This window comes from Phacochoerus africanus, chromosome 7 (genome assembly GCF_016906955.1).
Source record: "Phacochoerus africanus isolate WHEZ1 chromosome 7, ROS_Pafr_v1, whole genome shotgun sequence".
NCBI classification, from domain to species: domain Eukaryota; kingdom Metazoa; phylum Chordata; class Mammalia; order Artiodactyla; family Suidae; genus Phacochoerus; species Phacochoerus africanus.
Window position 1 is genome coordinate 66,415,137 of NC_062550.1, and position 21,986 is coordinate 66,437,122.

Sequence of the window (21,986 nt, forward strand, 5' to 3'; positions counted from 1 at the left end):
CAGATATCACACACAAAAAACCACCAGACAAAGCCAAGATATAAAACACTAAATTGCTCTAACACTTCAAAAAAAGTGTCACTGAAAAAAATAAAGGTGGAAAGAATGTTCTAGAATTAGACTTGGTATTACACAGCCCAACTGGAAAGGCTATTTTGGTTTTAGGGTTGTTTTTTGTTTTGTTTTGTTCTTTGTCTTTTTAGGGCTGCACCTGCAGTATATGGAAGTTTCCAAACTAAAGGCCAAATCGGAGCTGTAGCTGCCAGCCTATGCCACAGCCACAGCAACACAGGATCCAAGCCGCCTGCATCTGTGACCTACACCACAGCTCACAGCAACGCCCTATCCTTAATCCACTGAGTGAAGTCAGGAATCTCATGGATACTAGTTTGGTTACCGCTGAGCCACGATGGGAATTCTTGAAAAGCATATTTTGGAACTAACTGTGACAATTTGATTCTACAGTACATATTAGATGACATTAAAGAGTTTAATTTTCTTAGGTGTGCTATGTTTAATGATATATAACAATATCCTATTTTTTGGCCACAGGTACAGAAATATTTGGTGCCCGACTAGTATCCATGAGGATGCACATTTGCTCCCTGGCCTTGCTCAGTGGGTTAAGGATCTGGCATTGCCGTGAGCTGTGGTGTAAGTCGCAGATGTGGCTCAGATCTGGTGTTGCTGTGGCTGTGGTGCAGGCCAGTAGGTGTAGCTCTGATTCATCCCCTAGCCTGGGAACTTCCATATGCTACGAGTGAGGCCCTAAAAAGCAAAAAAGAGGGAGTTCCCGTCGTGGCGCAGTGGTTAACAAATCTGACTAGGAACCATGAGGTGGCGGGTTCGATCCATGGCCTTGCTCAGTGGGTTAAGGATCCTGCGTTGCCGTGAGCTGTGGTGTAGGTCGCAGACTCAGCTTGGATCCTGCGTTGGTGTGGCTCTGGCGTAGGCCGGCAGCTACAGCTCCGATTAGACCCCTAGCCTAGGAACCTCCATATGCCATGAGAGCAGCCCAAGAAATGGCAAAAAGACAAAAAAAAAAAAAGGATTTATCTATCTACTTCTCTTCTCTCTCAATGGTTTCTCATTCTTTCTCTCACCAAAAATCCACTCACTGTTCTGCCAATGCCCCATTTCCTTTGTCATTTATGTTTCAAGTGTTACTACTGCAGTCAAATTATTTGTATTAGTTCCAGTTTATCTATTTTAGGACATTAATAGAAGATTTGAGCAAGAGGGCTTAGGTCACACAGAACTGATGTTCAACATAAACATGAACTGATGTTTAGCACAAACAATCTGCTTCACATCAGAAATATCCTTTTTGTAAAAATCACTGGCTTGTTTCTCAACCAAGCCCCAAAATAATAAGTAATTATCTAAATTTTGATGGTAATAGGACTATTGGTAATGGGTACCAAGAGTTATACAAAACACTACAAAGTTTTATTAAGGCTGGCTTAGAACTCATACATCTAGTAATTATCAAATATCAAAAAACAAGTATAGTATAAGAATCCATTCTTTTTGAGAAGATACATGTGTTTTTAATCTGCCTGGCTGCTTCCTAACAAGATATATTTTATGTTTTCTATGATGCCTCTTTAACATCCTTAGTAATCCTTTGCCTGTCCAATTTGTTTCCAAGCCTTACCTAATAATCCCAGATACCAACAAGTTTTTTTCTTCAGTGGTATCCTCTTTTGGGAAAGATGAGGAACCAATATTCCTTTCCCAGGCCCCTCATCAGTGGTACAGAAAGAAACAAAAGAGATTCTACTATAATAGTGCACCTCATTATTACTGAGCACTGCCGCCCTGCAGCTGACAGTCATGTGTTTCAAAAAAGAGAATGGGGCAAAGAAAGGAGAAAGAGATGAGGAAAGCAAACAAGCAATCAGATTATGTATCTTTTATTGAAGGAAATGACTGGCCAACTTCTGCTTTGAGTACCTTAAAAAATAAAACTCTACCCCAAAAATTGGCAAAAGGAGGTCAGAATATCAAATGTAGAGAAATGCGATGTCACTAGCTAAAATAATTCTTAAATTTTATAAATGCTGACATTCAAGCTTGGCATGTTTAAGCACATTCTCTTCACCTTTTTTGTAGACAGAAAAAAATGGCTTAGGAGAAAATACTTCATAAAAGTCATAAACAGATTATTATACCTTTAAAGGACTCATTCATTTATCCATTCATTCTTTTACTCATTCAAAAAGAGGAGTGCAAGGAAATTCCCATTGTGGCTCAGCAATAATGAGCCCGACTGGTATCCATGAGGATGCAGGTTTGATCCCTGGCCTTGTTCAGTGGGTTAAGGATCTGGCATTGCCATGAGCTATGGTGTAGGTCACAGGTGTGGCTCAGATCTGGTGTTGCTGTGGCTGATGCATGGGCCTGCAGATGTAGTTATGACTAGACCCCTAGTCAGGGAATTTCCACATGCCATGGGTGCGGCCCTAAAAAGCAAAAGCAAAACGTAACAAACCCCAAAAAAAGAGGAGCACATACTCTTTTTGCCATACTCAAGTAGGGCAAAAAGCTAGCCCTACTTGAAAGGTTTAAGGAGGATAATGAGGAAAAACGCATGTCTTGTTTTTTTTTGGGGGGGGGGTTGGTCTTTTCTAGGGCCGCACCACCGGCATATGGAGATTCCCAGGCTAGGGGTCAAATCAGGGCTGTGGGATCCGAGCCGCGCCTGCGACCTACACCACATCTCACGGCAATGCTAGATCCTTAACCCACTGAGCGAGGCCAGGGATCAAACTCACAACCTCATGGTTCCTAGTCGGATTCTTTAACCACTGAGCCACGACGGGGACTCTGAAAAATGCATGTCAAGTATTTAATTGACACAAAGTAAATGCTTAGTAATTGTTAGTGGCTCATAGTTTACAATGTTGGGTTTGGATAGGCTGATGACACATGTACTATCTGTTACTAGCAATACATTTTGAGAACTTCAGTCTTTTCTTTTTTTGTTGCATATGGAATTTCCCAGGCTACGTACAGGTCACAGTCACAGCAATGTCACATCCAAACCTACACTATAGCTCACAGCAACACCAGATTCTTAACCCACTGATCGAGGCCAGGGAACAAACCCAAGTTCTCAAGGATATTACTACTATTAGTTTGAGAGTCTGCTCTCTACCCTCAAACTTTGATGCCTAAGGTCTCCATATCAGAAGCAAAAAGATGTAATTCTATTTTGCTAATTTAGCATGAAAACTTGTTTTTTTTAAGTGTTTTTCTTGCTATTCTCCAAATATGAAACACTGTATCTAAACTAATTATTACATTTTATTCCCCCCAAGATGGTACTCTACATGAAAATGGTTTAAAAAAAAAAAAAAAAAAAACCCTGTACAGAAAAAAAATGGGTAAATGTGTGTGTAATTTAAGCCACTATTAATGAAGTCAGTCATAAAAATGTACTGCAGTATTCCAGCAACAGACTAGTGTAGACTGAGGGGGATGAAGCAAAATATCTTTGTGATAGCCTTTAAATGTCAAGTCCCTCTGTCCACTTTTGAAAAAGAGTAACTCCAGGTTAATATTTATTCTATCCAACTTTTGGCAACCAAGAGAAGCTGATATTTTCTCAATACAGCTGTAAGTAAATATAAGAATAAATTTACATATTTATACACCTATATATAAAACATAAGCTTATTATTTTTATAACTATATTTACATAATTTTAAATAAATATTGATATTAATTCAGATCAATGGAATAATAAAGAGGAAAACTCTCTAAATACTGAATTCTGGAAACTATAGGGAAAGTAAATTATGGTTTTTCCATGAAATGTTTTATTTAGACCTCAAATAGCAAGGTGACAATGATGAGGGGATAGGAAGACAAAAACAGATTCAAATCTTGCTACCACCCTCTCTACTGTGTAACTTCAGGCTAGTTACTGTGCCTCAGGTTCCTCATCTGTAAAATGAGAATAGTAGAAATAATTCCTTAATAAAGTTGTGGTGAAGATTAGCATGGTGAACATTAGTGAAAAAGTGCCTGGCACATAAGCACTCTCTGCCATCCATTTTCCCCTTTTGCAAAAGGAAAACTGAGAGCTAGAGTAAGCAGAAAGTTCCCCGAGAGCAGAAACAGGACTATCTTGTTCACAGCTATATCCCCCAGCACTAGCAGGCACACAGACTCAACTGATACTTACTGAAATTTGAAACTGTCTCAGTTTTTAAGAAGCAGAGCAGGTGTTTATAGTCTGAAGCTATGTGTCTAAAGCAAGATTTTCCTTATAAATGCTACAGAAAAACTAACCAACTCAAATTGAAAATACCAGAAAGTAAAAAGGTGGCCCCTAGAAATTTTTAAAATGAAATCACCCATTTTCACAACTGTCAAAAGTACTGTGCACAAGAAGTAAAAGAATATCATGTTTCTTAATTAACTGATTATTTACTATGTGTCAGACACCATACCAGGGCATTTTATATACATCTCAAGCCACCCTGAAAACATAGAGCAGGCCTTTTGATTTTTATTCCTACTTGCCCAAAAGAGAATTTATCAACAGGCTTAATTTAGCAGTAGGTAAATGAAACAAGACAAGCAGTCTAACCAACTGCAGTTTAGTTTTAAAAATTAGATTACCCAGGACAAATAGATGTAACTAGTTCTCAAGCTGAAGCTCTTTTCATTACAGTCACATGAATTCCCACCAAACTCCTGGCAGTATGACTCCTTTCAGTAAAACTATACTCTAATGGTTAGGTTAGTCCTAATTAGTGGAAAACCCCTGAATTCCATTATTTGCTTTGAAGGAAGAATTCGAGCTCATCCTCATCCCAATGCTTTCACAAGGCCATTCTCGTCTATTTCCAAATGCCTTACATTCTTTAAAAAAGTTTTCTGTGACAGCACCTAGCAGATTCCCAAGCTTTACTATCTTCACAATAAGACTAAGGACCCAAATGAATAAAAGTAATTACTTAATTACCAGTTTCACCGCTATGTGAATTATCATTATTATTATTATTAGATTCCCATTCTAGAATAATGGGTAGTCTTAATTGATTTCTGCCCCATCTTATGCCAGATAACCAAGTCTCTGAAAGTCTACTGTTGGCAATATGCTCTCTGGAATTAATTTCTCTACTGGTTAAGGTTATTTGATTTCTAAATTATTTCTAGTTAGCTTGAGCAGGAAAAAAATATTAATTCGAGTGAAACAACTTAGAAACATTTCTAAAGCAGTTATTTCTAAAGCAAAAATAATTGCTGATACAGTAGAAATTACAACACTGTAAATCAACTATATACTTCAATAAACTATAAAAAAATGAAAAATGAAAAATAACTGCTGAAAAGATACTGAGAATGGAACCAAAATGTTTAAGAGAGCAGAGTGATTGTTTACTAAAAGATTCTACTTATTTAAATCCATGATATCATGTTATTAATGAGTCAATAGATGCTGGATATTAAATAGCCCATGAATGAAATTACCCTACAAGAGGAGATTTGTACTTTGCATTATTGTTAATTCTCACAGTACCACCTTTTTCCATTTCCTTGGTGAGGAAATTAAATATATGGCCTCATTATGATTCTGGCCACAAAGCAAGTAAGTGATCTAGAATGTATTAAGTATTTGTCTTATATCCTTACCCAATACTATCACTAAACAACTAAGCATTTTCTAAAACTTAATTTAAAATGCTACTTAACATGTTACCATATAACTCCTGAACAGAAATAACCTTTTAGCTGTAACAAATCATAACTCTTCCAAAGCACAGATGCAAAGATTTCTGAAAGTCAGTCCTAAAAAATTTCTATACATTTCCAAAATATTTTCTGCTATCGCCATGAGCTGTGGTGTAGGTCACAGACACAGCTCAGATCCTGTGTTGCTGTGGCTGTGTTGTAGGCCAGCAACTGTAGCTCCAATTTGACCCCTAGCCTGGGAACCTCCAAATGCCGTGAGTACAGCCTAAAAAGCAAAAAAAATAATAACAATAAAAATAAATTAGGACATAGGACACCATTACTCAAAAAAAAAAAGTATCATGCACCATATGCATAAAGCATTTTATAAAGAAAAAAGAAAATAAGAATCACACATGGCTTTTGATTAATTTTCTAGAAGGACCCTGAAAGGGTACAAATTTCTGTAGAAGCACAAGGCATTTAAAACAAGAAGACAACAATAATGGAAGAAAACTAGGTTATCTTTAATTTTTACTTTAATTCTCAACTACTTCCTAAATAATACAATAGATGTTTATTTAATAAATACTGGCGTTTCCATTTCTTCCATAAAATATACTAGATTTTTAGATTAGATACTTAAGGCTATTAACAAATTATTTGCCCTAGTTATTCCTAGAACATGTAGGTTCATTCAACTATAGACTTACCTAGGTTTCCTTGCTCAATTGTTAGCACCACCTCGTCCATCACCACAGCCCTAAAGTCCAGTTCCTCTTCACAACATTTGGCCTTTAATGCTCGTAAGATCTCTTTCTGGGGATAGTCTTCCCTGATTCGACGATCTGTCAAAAACCATAACTTGGCAGCCACAGAGCTACACATCTTGATCTGCCTGTTTTTCCTTTTCCGGGATTATTTCCTCCTGAATGTAAACTCTAGATGGAAAAGAAGATACACATACAAAATCAATCAAGAAATCTAGTCAATTTTTTGCTTTCATGCAAATAAATACTGTGATTATATGCTAACTATAAAAAATAGGGAAATCCAATATCCCCATCTTTTCCACTACTACAATCTCCAACAAATTGTGCATATTCACATATATGTAGTTACTGTTCAATTTCTTCCCTTATTTCATATATATGTATATGTGTATATTACAAACATATATATGTACATACATGTATCATAAACATATTTATAGGCTTGTTTAAAAATGAGATGGTAAATTAAAAAATAAAGAAAAGAGAAAATAAAAAAATAAAAGTGAGATGGTAGCACCTTTACTACTTGATGAGCATCAACACTGAAGTCACTGACCTAGCAACTAAGTAAGTACACAGAGAATGTGGGGAAAAAAACTTTAAATAACCAAACTAAATGCCAAAGTTCATTCACAAAAAATTGTTTATTTCAGTCAGGAGACAGCATGCTCTTACTCAGTGTTTTTATTCTATTTTTAATTTTTAAAACAAACACAGCTTGTTTACTAGAATGCCAAAAAAGGGTGCTGCTTCTCAAGAGTTTATATCATGAGCAAGCAACTGCTGAAAATCATTTTCATGATAAGTTTTAATAACAAGCTTAATTGGTGATTTCAACAAAAACAGTATTATTCCAAATGACAATGGGAAACAAGGGTGAGGACTAGAGGAAGCAATGGCCATAGAGATGGATGGCTTCCAGCACTTTAGCAGCTGAAACTGGTCCCTCTTATACCATTCACATGCTTTCCAAGTCTCAGCCAGAAATGCCTGCTCCACAGACGCACAGAGTATAACCAGGTTATGGGGCACTACCACATAACATACACATACAAACACACACCACACCACCCCTCCCTCAAAACCTTAGCTTGTCCTGACTATCCAAGAACTAAGGTCTCAAAGGTATCAGTCACTAGAAAGCAGGCAAGGGAGTAAAGGAATGTGGAATACGCACTAGAAAGGGGCTTGGAGCTGTAAAAAAGCAAAGGAGAAAGGAGCTCTCAGCTGTGGCAATGCATTAGGGAGAGACCCAAGTAACTAGCAAAGAGGATTGCTGATGCCCAGAGCCTCCTGGCTCTCTGCGCCCTTGTTCCACAGTTGTCCTCAAGAACATACCCTAGGCTAGACAAAGTAATAACTCAATTTACACCCTAGGAACATGGAATGTGACCTTATAGGGCCTTCTAGGCCAGTGGAAAGAGTCTCACTCAGAAGGAAAAGCTCACAAGTCACACCAGAGTACCTAATAATGTAGAGATCCCGTTTCCCTTGAGAAGGAAGCTACAAAAATGCCCTTTAAAATGTTAACAATTGGGCTGGTTTTGACACACCCTGTCATTGACTTGCAATATTCCAAAGCCACCATCTCTGTGCCTCCACTGACACTTCGTTCTTGACCATCATCTGTTCATATGATCGATTTCACTGCATGAAATTGCACTGCATTACTAGGGCAGTTGTGGCTCCAACAGAAATCAGGATGGGGAGAAAAAGTAATCAGTATGGGAACTGGGAAGTGCTTATGGAATGTGAGCTTTCAGGAAAATGCCCATGCAGCAAGAGTAACACAACATGGTGTTCTCAGCGATTCTATAACAGAAAATAAAAATACTCCAGAGCAGCAATCTCACTGCTGTACAGCAACTCCTGAGAGATAATGCATGAGCGTATCCATCTTGCCCAGTTCTCAGCCCCACCTCTGATCTCTCGTGGGGCATGTCTGCACCTACAAATCTGAAAATAGATAGAGGAAGGCTCTCACCCTGCAGAACACTCTATGAAAGAGGTAAAGACTATGTTGAAGGTGTCAATGGTTGTGGTTGCTCAAAGCCCCCCTAAGTGGCAGGCAACATGGGGGCTCTCACCTTGTCATGATTTTCATGTTCGATCATGTAGAAAACATTTTCTTTATCATCTTCAAAAGATTTGTTTTATGCCTTGCTTTTCCTATAAAGATTTGTAGAGGTTGTGTTGCAACTCATTTTTCCTATGCACTAAGCAAATGACATCACCAGTTTATAAAAGGAAAGTGTGCCTAACAATCCTCAGTTTACTGTTCCATTGGTGTCGGTATCTTCAAGTGACACCTGCCTAGATTTTTCAATCCACACTATAATTTTAGTGATCTCTAGAGACCAGTTTATTGTTAGGGAGTGAAAGGGCACAACCTCTTTCTGCCCAATGGTACACGGTTTCCTCAGAAGGATGAATGGCTGACCTACCCTCGTCTCTAAGGATGCTGCTGTATGAAATGGCCATTTGCCTTTTCCAGGCTGTTCCTTTAGGATTCACATCTAACAATACCACAAAGAGAGGTTTCAAGTCCCCTACCACCTCCACCCCATGGCCCTCCTGGCCTGTGAGAGGCCACCAATACATTCCTATAAGCCAGGCAAAGACCAATAGGCTGGTGTCTCCTCCCCTAACTTTTATTTTAAAACATCTACTTTTGGAGTTCCCGTCGTGGCGCAGTGGTTAAAGAATCCGACTAGGAACCATGAGGTTGCAGGTTCAGTCCCTGCCCTTGTTCAGTGGGTTAAGGATCCGGCGTTGCCATGAGCTGTGGTGTAGGTCGCAGACGCGGCTCGGATCCCGCGTTGCTATGGCTCTGGTGTAGGCCGGTGGCTACAGCTCCAATTCAACCCTGAGCCTGGGAACCTCCATATGCCGTGGGAGCGGCCCAAGAAATAGCAAAAAGACAAAAAAAAAAAGAAATCAAAACATCTACTTTTGTTTTATTCCAATCTGTTAACATCAAGGAACAGACAAAAAAAGGTGATAAGAAGTCAGAAGTGTAACAGTAAATCTACACAACCTAGGAGCCCAAAGTATGCCAATAAAATGACAGTCCTGAAGTTCAAATCATATCCACTTTTTGTTTTTTTGCCTAGGGCCACACCCAAAGCATATGGAGATCCCCAGACTAGGGGCTGAATCAGAGATACAGCCACCAGCCACAGATCCGAGCTGCGTCAGCCACCAGCCAACAGCCACAGATCTGAGCTCGTCTTCGACCTACACCACAGCTCACAGCAATGCCGGATCTTTAACCCACTGAGCGAGGCCAGGAATCGAACCTACATCCTCATGGATACTCATCAGATTCGTTTCCCCTGAGCCACGACAGGAACTCCACATTCACTATTTTAAAGACAGGCAAGAGTCCCCTGTAAAATTCCTCCCCATTCCTGCAGACAATTAGTAAAGTGGGCTTTGCTACCCAATAATGTAACAATATAAATACAGCACTTGCAAATATTCTCTACACATTTCCCCCTAAAATATAAAATCAGATCTACTAAATCTCATCTTTATTTCCCTCGAAGTATCAAGGAATATGATGTATAAATATCAGATACTACTCATAAACTACTAAACTAGCCTATCTGAAATAGAAAAATTGATAAAATTTAATTCTATATTAGAGATAGTTTTCCCATGTAAACTTCACATCCATTTTTCTTGTGAGTCCCTTTCCAATAATGATTCCAGTAGGGAAAAATCAAAATCACAATCTGCCATCTGATATCAAGAGCCTCTCTTACTACTAGAAAGACTCTTTATTTCAGATAAGATATACCATATGAACTCAGAATCAAAAGAATATTAGGAAGAAAAAGATACATATAAAATACACATTTATATATATATATATTATAAAAATAGAATTTACTCCATTTGGCAATTACTACATATGTCCTTTCAGCGATATCACTCTGTCTTGGTTGTAAAATATAGGAGCTGGATTGAGTTTGTAGAGAAACATAAAAATGTATAAATAGGCACTCCTTCAGTATTATTTTCTGTTAACTCTTTTCTCCCAGCAGCTCTCCTGCTGTACATAATGCCCCGGGCTTATTCTTAAACCTGAGTCTTTTTTCTCTGTAAGCCCAGATTCAACTACTATCATTGACTTACTAAATATATTTTTCCAACCAGGAGTTTTCAACTGAATTTCAGATCCTATTTCAATGGGCATCCATAACTAAATGGAACTCACTGTTGCCTCAGTTGAGCAAGTAAAAAAATGAATATTTTTATTCACATAGTTTCAACACCTGGACCTTCCATTGAGATGGTAACATTTTATGTATTAGCTTGGCTAGGCAATGGTACCCAACTGTTTGGTCAGACACTAGTCTACATGTTACCATGACAGATTAACTGTGAATAAAGGAGATAAAATGAGAAGAAGGACTTGAGGTAGAAGACTCATAGCATAGAGATACTCCCTGAGTTTGCAGCCTACTGGACTACCCTACAGATTTCAGAATTGTCAGCCCCACATTAACCACTTCCTTAAAGTTAATTTCTCCCTTTCCCTCCCTCCCTCCTTCCCTTCCCCTCTCCCCAACACATTTGTTAGGGGATCACTGAGTAAAAAGTGTCCATCTTGGCCAGGCATGATAATAGCTGCTTGCATGAGTTGTCTTACATCAGGAACAGGGTGCTGTCCTAAAGACTAACCAGGAGGATTTGGGAGAGGCCAATAGGAGGGAGACAACCAGTCTCCCAGGATCCTTGGCACTGGACTCCATCTTGGCTGAAAGGACCCTTGGCCAGACCAAATACAGATTGAGCAAGACGACTGGACAGAGACAATCCAGAAACTAACCTTATTCTCATAAAACCAGAGACTGCAAGCTACAGGGCAGAGAGAGCAGTTCTCCTGGGTTCCCTTACCCTGTTGGTCTCTGACTAGGCACCCCTTCCCAATAAAATCCCTTGCTTTGTCAGCACATGCGTCTCCTCAGACAATTCACCCTAATTCTTGTTTGACAAGAGCCCATTCTCCAGCCCTGGAAGGGACCCCCCCTTCCTGCAACATATATACAAACACATACACACACGTAGACATAGATGATCCCTGAACAAGCAGAGGTTAAGGGGGACCAATCCTCTGGGCAGTCTAAAATTCCCATATAACTTAAGAGTCAGCCCTCCACATCCTCGGTTCTGCATTTGTGGATTCAGTCAACTACAGTCTGAGGTGTACTACAGAATGTAATTAATGAAAAAAATTCTGTGGGAGTTCTCATCATGGCACAGCAGAAACGAATCTGACTAGGAACCATGAGGTTGTGGCTTCGATCCCTGGCCACACTCAGTGGGTTAAGGATCTGGCATTGCCATGAGCTGTGGTGCAGGTCACAGACACAGCTCAGGGCTGGCATGGCTATGGCTGTGGCATAGGCCAGCAGCTGCATCTCTGATTCAACCCCTACCCTGGGAACTTCCATATGTCTCAAGCACAGTCTTAAAAAAGAAAAGGGAAAAAAAAATTCAGTGGATCAGTGGATTTGCACAATTCCAACCCATGTTATGCAAGGGTCAAATGTTTCAAAGTGTATGTGATATACAACAGAAGCATAATATCTGAAGCCTTTGAACGGCATGACTTTGAATGACAAACTCTGAATACTGGCCTAATTTACTGAACATTAGTACAACCACTATGGAAAACAGTATGGAGGTACCTCAGAAAACTAAACATAGAACTACCATATGACCCAGCTATCCCACTCTTGTGCATATATCTAGACAAAAATTTCCTTGAAAAAGATACATACACCCATATGTTCACTGCAGCACTATTCACAATAGCCAAGACATGGAAACAACCTATATGTCCATCTACAGATGAATGGATTAAGAAGATGTGGTATATATATGACCCAGCCATAAAAAAGAACACAATAATGCCACGTGCAGCACCATGGATGCAACTAGAGACTCTCATACTAAGTGAAGTAAGTCAGAAAGAGAAAGACAAATACCATATGCTATCACTTATATCTGGAACCTAATATAGGACACAAATGAACCTTTCCACAGAAAAGAAACTCATGGACTTGAAGAACAGACTTGTGGTTGCCAGGAGGAGGGAGTGGGATGGACTGGGAATCTGGGGTTAACAGATGCAAACTATTGCCTTTACAATGGATAAACAATGAGATCCTGCTGTATAGCACTGGGAACTGTATCCAGTCACTTATGATGGAACATGATGGAGGATAATGTGAGATAAAGAATGTATATATGTATGTGTGATCGTGTCACTTTGCTGTATAGTAGAAAATTGACAGAACACTGTAAACCAGCTATAATGGAAAAAATAAAAATCATTAAAAAAAACTAATTTACTGAACACTTTTATATATGCTATTTCAATTAAGCCTCAGGTATTACATTAAGATTAAGAAATGGGCGGAGTTCCCGTCGTGGCGCAGTGGTTAACGAATCTGACTAGGAACCATGAGGTTGCGGGTTCGGTCCCTGCCCTTGCTCAGTGGGTTAACGATCCGGGGTTGCCATGAGCTGTGGTGTAGGTTGCAGACGCGGCTCGGATCCCGCGTTGCTGTGGCTCTGGCGTAGGCCGGTGGCTACAGCTCCCATTCAACCCCTAGCCTGGGAACCTCCATATGCCGCGGGAGCGGCCCAAGAAATAGCAGCAACAACAACAACGATAACAACAACAACAAAAAAGACAAAAAAAAAAAGAAATGGAGTTAAGAGTTCCTGGTGTGGCTCAGTGGTAATGCAACCGACTAGTATCCGTAAGGATGCAGGTTTGATTCCTGGCCTCACTCAGTGGGTTAAGGATCTGGCATTGCCATGAGCTGTGGTACAGGTCGCAGGCACGGCTCATATCCTGCATTGCTGTGGCTGTGATGTAGGGCAGCACCTGTAGCTCTGATGTAACCCCTAGCCCCTGGGAACATACATATACCGCGAATGAGGCCCTAAAAAAAAGACAAAAAAATTTTTTTTAACCAAACAATACTAATTTCGGCCTGGATTTCAAGAGATTTTCTGATTCTAAGTCCCCAACAGTCTCCTTTTAAATCACATTATGTGCCTATATTGGCTTAAGAGGTAGAAGGACAAAAGCATTAATGATCAGAGAAAGAGAAGAAACACCTCTATGGGGGGGGGGGATTAAAGATACAGAAAATGAGTGATAAAATGAAAATCTCAGAAGAGTCTCAGAAACAACCAACGAATAGTCCAGTTAACCCATTACCAACTAATAACATTCATCGATAAGTGATCACAAAAGAATGTCCCTTTGAGATTTCCTCTACAATCTCATCCTTTGGCTAAGATGCCACTAAAAACAGTATCACTATTTTCTTTGCCACATTAACTTTAAGGTAGACTACAATGCTATGAAAATAGGAGCAGAAGATTAGTGGGGTTTGTTTGTTTGTTTCTTTTTAGGGCAATACCTGCAGCATATGGAGGTTCCCAGGTTAGGGGTCAAATCAGAGCTACAGCTGCCAGCCTACACCAGTCACAGCAACACCAGATCTGATCGGCCTCTAAGACCTACACCTCAGTTCACGGCAATGCCGGATCCCCAACCCACTGAGCCAGGGATTGAACCTGTGTCCTCACAGATTCTAGTCGGATTCATTTCCACTGAGCCACAAAGGGAACTCCGAAGGCTACATATTAATCCAAGTTGACTTTACAGTGACAGATTATTCTTGAAAGAGTATGCCTCGAAAGCAGCAAATATCTAACTTTCAAAAGTTCCCACTACACTTTCACTCATACTCTCTCTCCTTATACGTTTTTCATCTATGATAACCTTTTATTAAGAAGCAATATACATGAAATTGGGTGAAAAATGAGATAATCTTTTTTTTTCTTTCTTTCTTTTTTTTTTTTTGGTCTTTTCTAGGGCCGCACCCACAGCATATAGAGGTTCCCAGGCTAGGGGTCTAATCAGAGCTATAGCCGCCGGCCTACACCAGAGCTACAGCAGTGTGGGATCCGAGCCGCACCTGCGACCTACACCACAGCTCACAGCAACGCCGATGCTTAACCCACTGAGTGAGGCCAGGGATCGAACCTGCAGCCTCATGGTTCCTAGTCAGATTCGTTAACCACTGAGCCAGGACGGGAACTCCAAGGAGATAACCATTTTCTAATCCAAAATCAATATGGTCCCTTAATCAAAAGACTGAAGAAAAACAGTAAAACACTAAGTGTTTACAAAGACACAGAAAAGACAATAAAAGTAAGGAAAGGCAACACTTTTTAATATATAAACAAGTGCCTATGCACTCCCCTCCTTCATACAAAGAAACATACATAGGACAAAGGCAAAAACAATGCATAAAGGTGGGGTTAAAAACATTCTCCATTTATAGCTGACACAACACTTGCCACATATATTTTCTCATTTAGTCTGCAGGTAATTATGTGAGGAACAAAGATACATCTTATCCCATTTTAAAGGAATGACCTGCCCAAGATATCACAGTAATAGGTTCAAGATTCAAGTTTTCTGATTTCTGTACTTTTTTCTACTATCCCTAAAAGATATTGAAAGGAATTTAGACAAGAAAATAAATTCACTTTTTAATTTATTTTTCTGTTCTTAGGGCCGCACCCACAGTATATGGAAGTTCCCAGCCTAGGGGTCTAATCTGAGCTGTTATCTGGCGGCCTACATCAGAGCCACTGCAAGGTCAGATCCGAGCCTCCTCTGCTGCCTACACCACAGGTCATGGCCATGCCAGATCCTCAGCCCCCTGAGCAAGGCTAGGGATCTAACCCGCATCCTCATGGATACTAGCTGAGTTCATAACTACTGAGCCACTAAGGCAACTCCCATAAATTCACTGAGTGATTTTATAAATATATATGAAATACAGTTTATTTGTATCTTCTCATTTAATCCTCATCATCATCCCTATGACATTATTGTGTTCATTTGGCTATACTAGCAGACTGGTTACATGTCTAAATTAGAAAGTGACAGAACCCAGAATCACTTCAAATTCCACACACTCTATGGCAGAGACTGCCACTTGCCTCACAATATCCATTTTCTACATACTCCTTAGTAATAATATCTGACATTTAGCTGAGCACAATGTCATATGACTAAGATACTGTATTCCCTAGAGCTGAATGAAAGTACTGCACTCCAACCTTTAGGTAGCATACTAAAGAAATATACTCTTCCTTGGCCCTTCCTCCATCCTGCTATGAAATGTAGATGTCATGGTACACCTCTAACAACCATCTGGACTGAGGCAGGAGTCAACCATAGGAAAAGCATAGCTACAGTGTTAGAACTTCAATCCCTGACAATTGTGTAGTAGTGTGGCCTTGGATTGCTTCTACTATTTCTTGCATGAAATAAACTTCTATCCCATGTCAATGATATTTGGGGACTCTTTATTAGAGGCCACTGAAACAGCTTGACAAACATACTCGATCATATCATGCTCCATCAAGGTTTGCATGTCAGCAAGTAGTGGTACTGCCCTGTATCTGAGTGGGACTTACCTTTGTACACTACAAAAATCATCATTTTACATTTGATCATTTTACTTTTATATATATTTTCAAAACATCCCAGGAGAAATTTCTCTATAACCTGCCTACTGAAAAAGCAAACTGTTCCAAGGCAAAAAATGATCTGAATCTAAGAGAAATACTAAATACACAAAACTCAGCATTCAATTAAGAATTACATTTAACTACTACCTGAGTGCCTACTACATACTCTTCATAAAGATACCATGGTAAGTAAACACAGTCCCAGCCCTCATAGAGCTAAAAGTGACCTGATGTTAAAATGTCAGAGAGTTCCTGCTCTGGTGCAAAGGGACTGGTAATATCTCCACAGCACCAGGATGCGGATCTGATCCCCAGCCCAGTACAGCAGGGTTAAAGGATCCAGTGTTGCTGCAATTGTGGCCCAGCTCTGATCCCTGGCCCAGGAACTCCATGTGCCATGGGGAAGCCAAAAAAAAAAAAGGGTTATGAGTAAGAAAAAAGGTTCAACATCACTAAGCACTAGCAAAATGCAAACAAACAAAAAGCCATAAACCTACCCCCATACAGGATGGTTACTATCAAAAAGGAAAACAACAACAACAGGAAATAAGTGTTGAAGAGGACAGAGCCTTGCAAACTGTTAGTGGGAATGTTCAGTGGTACAGCTGCTGTGGAACAGTATGGAGGTTCCTCAAAAAATTAAAAATAGAATCACCACATGATCCAGCATGTCCACTTTTACCTATATACCCAAAACTGAAAGCTGAGTTTCAAAGAGCTACTCGTAGACTGTTCACAGCAGCTTTATTCACAATAGCCAAAAGGTGGACACAACCCACCTGTAGCTTCAGAGATGAATAAACAAGCAAAATGCAGTATATACATACAATGCCCTATAAGGTCCTTCTGATACATGCTTACAACACGAATGAAGCTTGAGGATATTACACTCCAGGATATCTGACTACTCTGAGGTAGTCAAATTCATAGAGAAAAGTACAGTGGTGGTTAAGGGCTATGGTGTTGGGAGACTGGGGAGTTATTGTTTTATGGGTATAAGTTTTTGGTTTTTAGTTCTGGAGATAGATATGGTGATGGTTGTACAATATGAACGTACTACCACTAACATATGTACTGAAAACTGGTTGTGATGGTAAATTTTATGTTGTATGTATTTTACAATTAAAAAACAAAACTGGAAAAGAAAAAAAAATGTCATGAGCAAATTCTAACATGTTTGTAAGTACAGTGGGTTAAGGATCTGGCATTGTCACTGCAGTGGCTAGGGTCCCTGCTGTGGTGCAGGTTCCATCACTGGCTGGGAACTTTCACATGTCCCAGGCAAAAAAAACAAAAACACAAAAATGTTTACACATACCCAACTAAGTGGTCAGGAAAAAATTTCCTCTACTTAAATAACCTGTAGCTTAGTTACTAAAATTCCTAAAATAGTCTGTGGTACAAAAAAACCTAAGTTTTCTCTGGAATCCAAGTAACATTTCTCATGATTTCACTTAAACAGAGAAATGTTACATCAGCATATCTCTGGGACATGGCACAAAATTTCAAAAATGTTCCTGAGATGCAATACACAGTATAGCTCAAAGTTCATTACATTTAACATGTTAAATGTTGGGACTTCCTTCCAAATTTTCTTTCTGCACATTATGTTGAAAAAGAGCTGGAAAGCTGTCAATACATTCAAGAAGGCTTTATAGACATGGCTAACTACATCACATGTAAAAGGAAGAAGCTAACAACTAACTCCAAAGCATCAGGGAAGAATTCCAAGGTTGCTATATTTGTGCAAACCTGCATGAATTTAAAATGTAGTTCTCTGAAGCATTTCTGAAATGCTGCCAAATATGGGATAGCAGAGCAGTTAAGACAGAATTGGTCTGATCTTATATAGCAAATCCATTCTAAGAACATGAAGCTAAGAGCTAGTATCAGAAGGGGTTCAAAAAAAAAAAAAGGAGAGCAGGAAATAATAAAGGGAATATAAAAAGCTGAACAGAACAAAAACTTTAAGGAGTAGGTTAGGATTATTTTGGGGGGTTGTACCTTGGTGATGTGCTGCCACTTTTGAAAGAAAGGTAGTAAAAATCTGGCATATCAATATTTACACAAACTTGTTTTGCTAATTCAGCAATTGGTACACATTTTATTAGAGTCCAGTAGACTCCTCCAGACACGTTCTGGGAGAAGTGACTGACAGAGGAAAAGTAATATCAATGATATTAGACTGTAAACTCTATGAGGACAGAATTCCTACCTGTTTTATTTCTATTATCGTCAATGCACAGCATAGAACCTCAGAAAGGACAGGGTTAAAGGTTAGGAATTACTTTAAAGAAGTCTGTTACAATGAACTATAAAAGAGTATGAAAATATTTAATATTATCAACATTAGACAGGCTAAAGAACATCATAATTTCTAAACATAATTACCTTTGTTAATGGTGTGGGGAGGGGAGGGGGAGGCGTGCACAGGCACATAATTCCAGTTAAGGAGGGGAAAAGATAGCAGCCTACACTCTAAGGGAGTAGAGCTGGCTAGCTCTGTGGCTTTTGTCCTCCAGGCCAATAGTGAAGGGGAAAAAACACTGGAAAAGAAAACACTGAAAATAACACCATGGTGTTACCACGAAGCCAGAAAAGCAGTCCTTTCTGCAAAACTAACATTTACACAGATTCATACGGCACATGAATCTAAAATACATTATGTACAGATATTTTGGGAGGTATTAAAAAATAATACACAAACCCTTAATAGGACAAGCAGGAAAATTCCCAAGTAATGAAAAACAATTTCCCCAACATCTGTACTTAATCTCCCCATTCAACCTCTCTTCAGATAACTGCATATGCCAATACAGTTATCATTTTAAAATAATACTTTCTTCACTGTCCTTATCACAATCTACCCCCTCATTAAAGTAGCATAACTATTATACTTTCTAAAGGGTCTTTTCTCATATGCTTATGACTTAATCCCACTGACAAAGAATATTCTTTGTAAATCAACCAGCCATAAAGTCTCTCTACAAATCCACATGATTGAATTAAATACCCCCCAAAACAAGTGTGTCAATAAGCAACATATGGTGAAACTCACCCTCCTTACTTTATGTTTGGTTTCTCTCACTCTTCATGGGCTGTTCCTGGGTATAGAAGTTCTTCCTCCACCCATTTTCATTCAGTTTAGGTCTCTACTATGCCTGCTCCCCAGAGGAAGATGATAAAAGCTACAACCCAAAGTGTGGAACAACTCACTCTGCTGTGTTCCCCCAATCTGTTTCACTGTTCACAGTGTTCAGTCCTTTAGCTTATAAGGAGGGGAGAAGTTTTGAGAAACTTCACCTAGTGACCCCAACAGCAAGTCCAAGGTGAATATAAATTGAGAAAGAACTGGGAGATATTTTAAAAGGTATGTCTCATCCTGTGCCAACAAACTAATGCCTGAGGACTGACTGATGTTCGACAGCCAGAGATTTTTTAAAAAGTATATTCACTTTAATGTGTTTCTTTACAATATGGCAAAGGAAGGATAGAAAAATTATGTCACCGGTAATTGCCCTCTGGTGAGGAAAAGGGGACCAAAAGAGAAGGGAAAAGGATAAAAGGGATAATTTCTTGTTGTCACTTTCTCCTCCACTCCCAGATAATATCATATTCAATAGGAAACATGAGAAAAATTTTAAAAGCTATCCAACCAGAAAGTAAGATAACTGCAATTTTAGCTGCTAACCAAAAGTCTAAAGGTTAGATATACAACTCCTTACCCCCCGCAGGGGGAAAATGGGGAAAGAGGAAAGTGGCTCTAGACTTAGTAGAGGACTGCATGTGACTGAATTTGCTGTTCCCCTTCTTGGCTATTTTCAGAATCACAAACTGCCCCCCTCCCCGACAAGGAGACTCCAGCACCTGGTGGGGGTAAGAGAAAATAAGAGAAAAAGGGAGACAGAGAAAGAGAAAAACATCAACAGCCATGTTGCCAAACTAACAACTAAATCTATGACATGAAAGAAGGAAATTAATAGCTGACCAAGATAGAGTGAAATAAACAAAAGATTACCTCAAAACAAAATAAGCCTCCTCCCCTTTGACACACTAACCAAAAAATATCCAATAACTATTAGAAAAGAAATTTAACTATGACTATCATGACTATATTAGAGGTTTTCATTCCAAAAGTTAGAAAATGGTGAATCTCCGACCGGAATTTCAGAAGGTATTTTGTTCCAAACGATTACCTTAAAGTATTTGGACCACTAATTGTTTAAGAATTTTTTTAAAATGACCTTGAAACTATCCAATGTTAGGTAATAAAATGAGACATTTACATTTTAATGGTTACTGTTAGAAATTCAATCTCCATGAATATAATCAATATATCAAGCCCACAAAAGGAAAATCTTCCATGTTAGGCTGCCCATAGTTTCCATATAGATTTAACTCAACCTCACGAAAATGTGGGAATAATTTACGTAATTAATGACAAAATAGCACAATGAAAATTTACATCGAAGTTACACTCAGCACGGTCAATATAATAATCCCATTCACAGAAGAGAATTAAGGCCCTATCTCCATTCATAAACACAAACGGGAGAAAATACGGGAGACTGCAAATCTGTTATCAGAGATAAGAATACATTAGTAAAGTAAATCTTAAGTTATTACCCCCTATTTTGGATTTATTGGGGAGGGATAAAGATATATGCATCATAGTCAAATGCTTTCAAAAAAAAATCAAACAAGACAAGCAATTACTGTCACCCCATTCTTAATCAGAGGGCTGTCACAAGGAATGGCTGTCACTCTCTCTGAAATATACACGCAGGGAGGAAAACGTGGAATTAAAACAGAATAACTGCAGGACCAACACCACCCGCTCCGGCCTCGGTCACGCACCACAGGCATCTGTCTGATGGCAGCAGGGGCGGCAGAGATCACCACGCTCCCAAGGACAGGTTAGCGCCACGCGTGTGGCCCCGCGGCGCATTCCCAGGCTTACCACACCCCCTCACCGACGGGGACGAGACGGCTCCCCCGCCGAGGCCGCCGCCTCCCTCCCGCCTCCCGCACCAGCATCCTCAACCCCTCCCGGCGCGCACGCCCAGCCCAGGGTCGGCCTCGCGCCCCGCCGCCCCCGGCTCTGAGGCGACCCCCCCCCGGCTCTGAGGCGACCCCCCCCCCGCCTCCACAAGCCCCGGGCCCCGGCCGCGCTCGCCCCCACACCCTCCCGGCCCGGCCCCGCTTATCCGGAGCCCGTTCGGCCCAACTCGGCCGCGGCGGGGAGGGCGGAGGGCGGCGGCACCTCCGCCTCTCGCCGCGACCCCCAGGGAGGGACGCGAGGGTCCCGCTCACCTGGCTCGATCGGCTCCTCCCTCACTCTCTGCCGGCGGCGCCGGGCTGGGGCCTCCGAGGGCAGCGCGGGCGGCCAAGGGGCTGGAAGTCCAAGAAGGAGAGGCGGGGGAGGGGGTCGGGATGCCGGGAGCCGCCTCCTTTCTCCGCCGCCGCCGCCGCCGCAGCGGCTCCCGCAGCCAGTCCGGGCGTCCTCGCCCACTCGCCCCCTTTCTCACAGCCGCGTGGTCGGCCTGGCTCTCCTCACACCCACCCACACACATTCACCTCACCACACACACTCACACACAGACACACACACACACACTCGGCCGCTCCTCGCTCCCACACCCCCTCACACTCCCTCACTCGCCAGAAGTGCGCGCGCGCGCGCGCGCGACCCTGCTCACACACACACAGCGCGCGCGCCGCCGCCGCCGCCGCCGCCGCCGGAGGCCGCCCCGAGCTCCCCCAGACCGAGGCGCCGCGCGCCGCCAGCCCGCGTGCAGAGGACCCGCGCGCGCCTCGGCCCCGCCCACTAGGCGCGGCAGGCGGGGGGCGGGGGGCGGCGGCCGGCCGAGAAGCGAGGGCCGGGCCAGTGGGCCGAACCCGGCCGAGCGGGTATGACACCTGCGTCGGGGCCCGCCCCCATCG

The 21,986-nt window shown here is 41.0% G+C and overlaps 1 protein-coding gene across 2 annotated transcripts in view; it reads right to left on the reverse strand.

Moving 5' to 3' along the window:
- RIMKLB (ribosomal modification protein rimK like family member B) overlaps nucleotides 1-21,719 on the reverse strand; it is a 38,028-nt gene extending 16,309 nt beyond the window's left edge. The window contains exons 1-2 of one of the 2 annotated variants that reach the window (XM_047787599.1): nucleotides 21,357-21,719; nucleotides 6,402-6,629 (exon numbers count right to left, since the gene is read on the reverse strand). In XM_047787599.1, coding sequence (XP_047643555.1) covers nucleotides 6,402-6,576 — 175 coding nt within the window. In that variant the 5' untranslated portion in view covers nucleotides 6,577-6,629; nucleotides 21,357-21,719. Of the gene's footprint in view, nucleotides 1-6,401; nucleotides 6,630-20,900; nucleotides 20,951-21,356 lie in introns of those variants that run through there. The other variant, XM_047787600.1, reaches the window with a different exon arrangement.
- Between the last annotated feature and the right edge of the window lie 267 nt (nucleotides 21,720-21,986).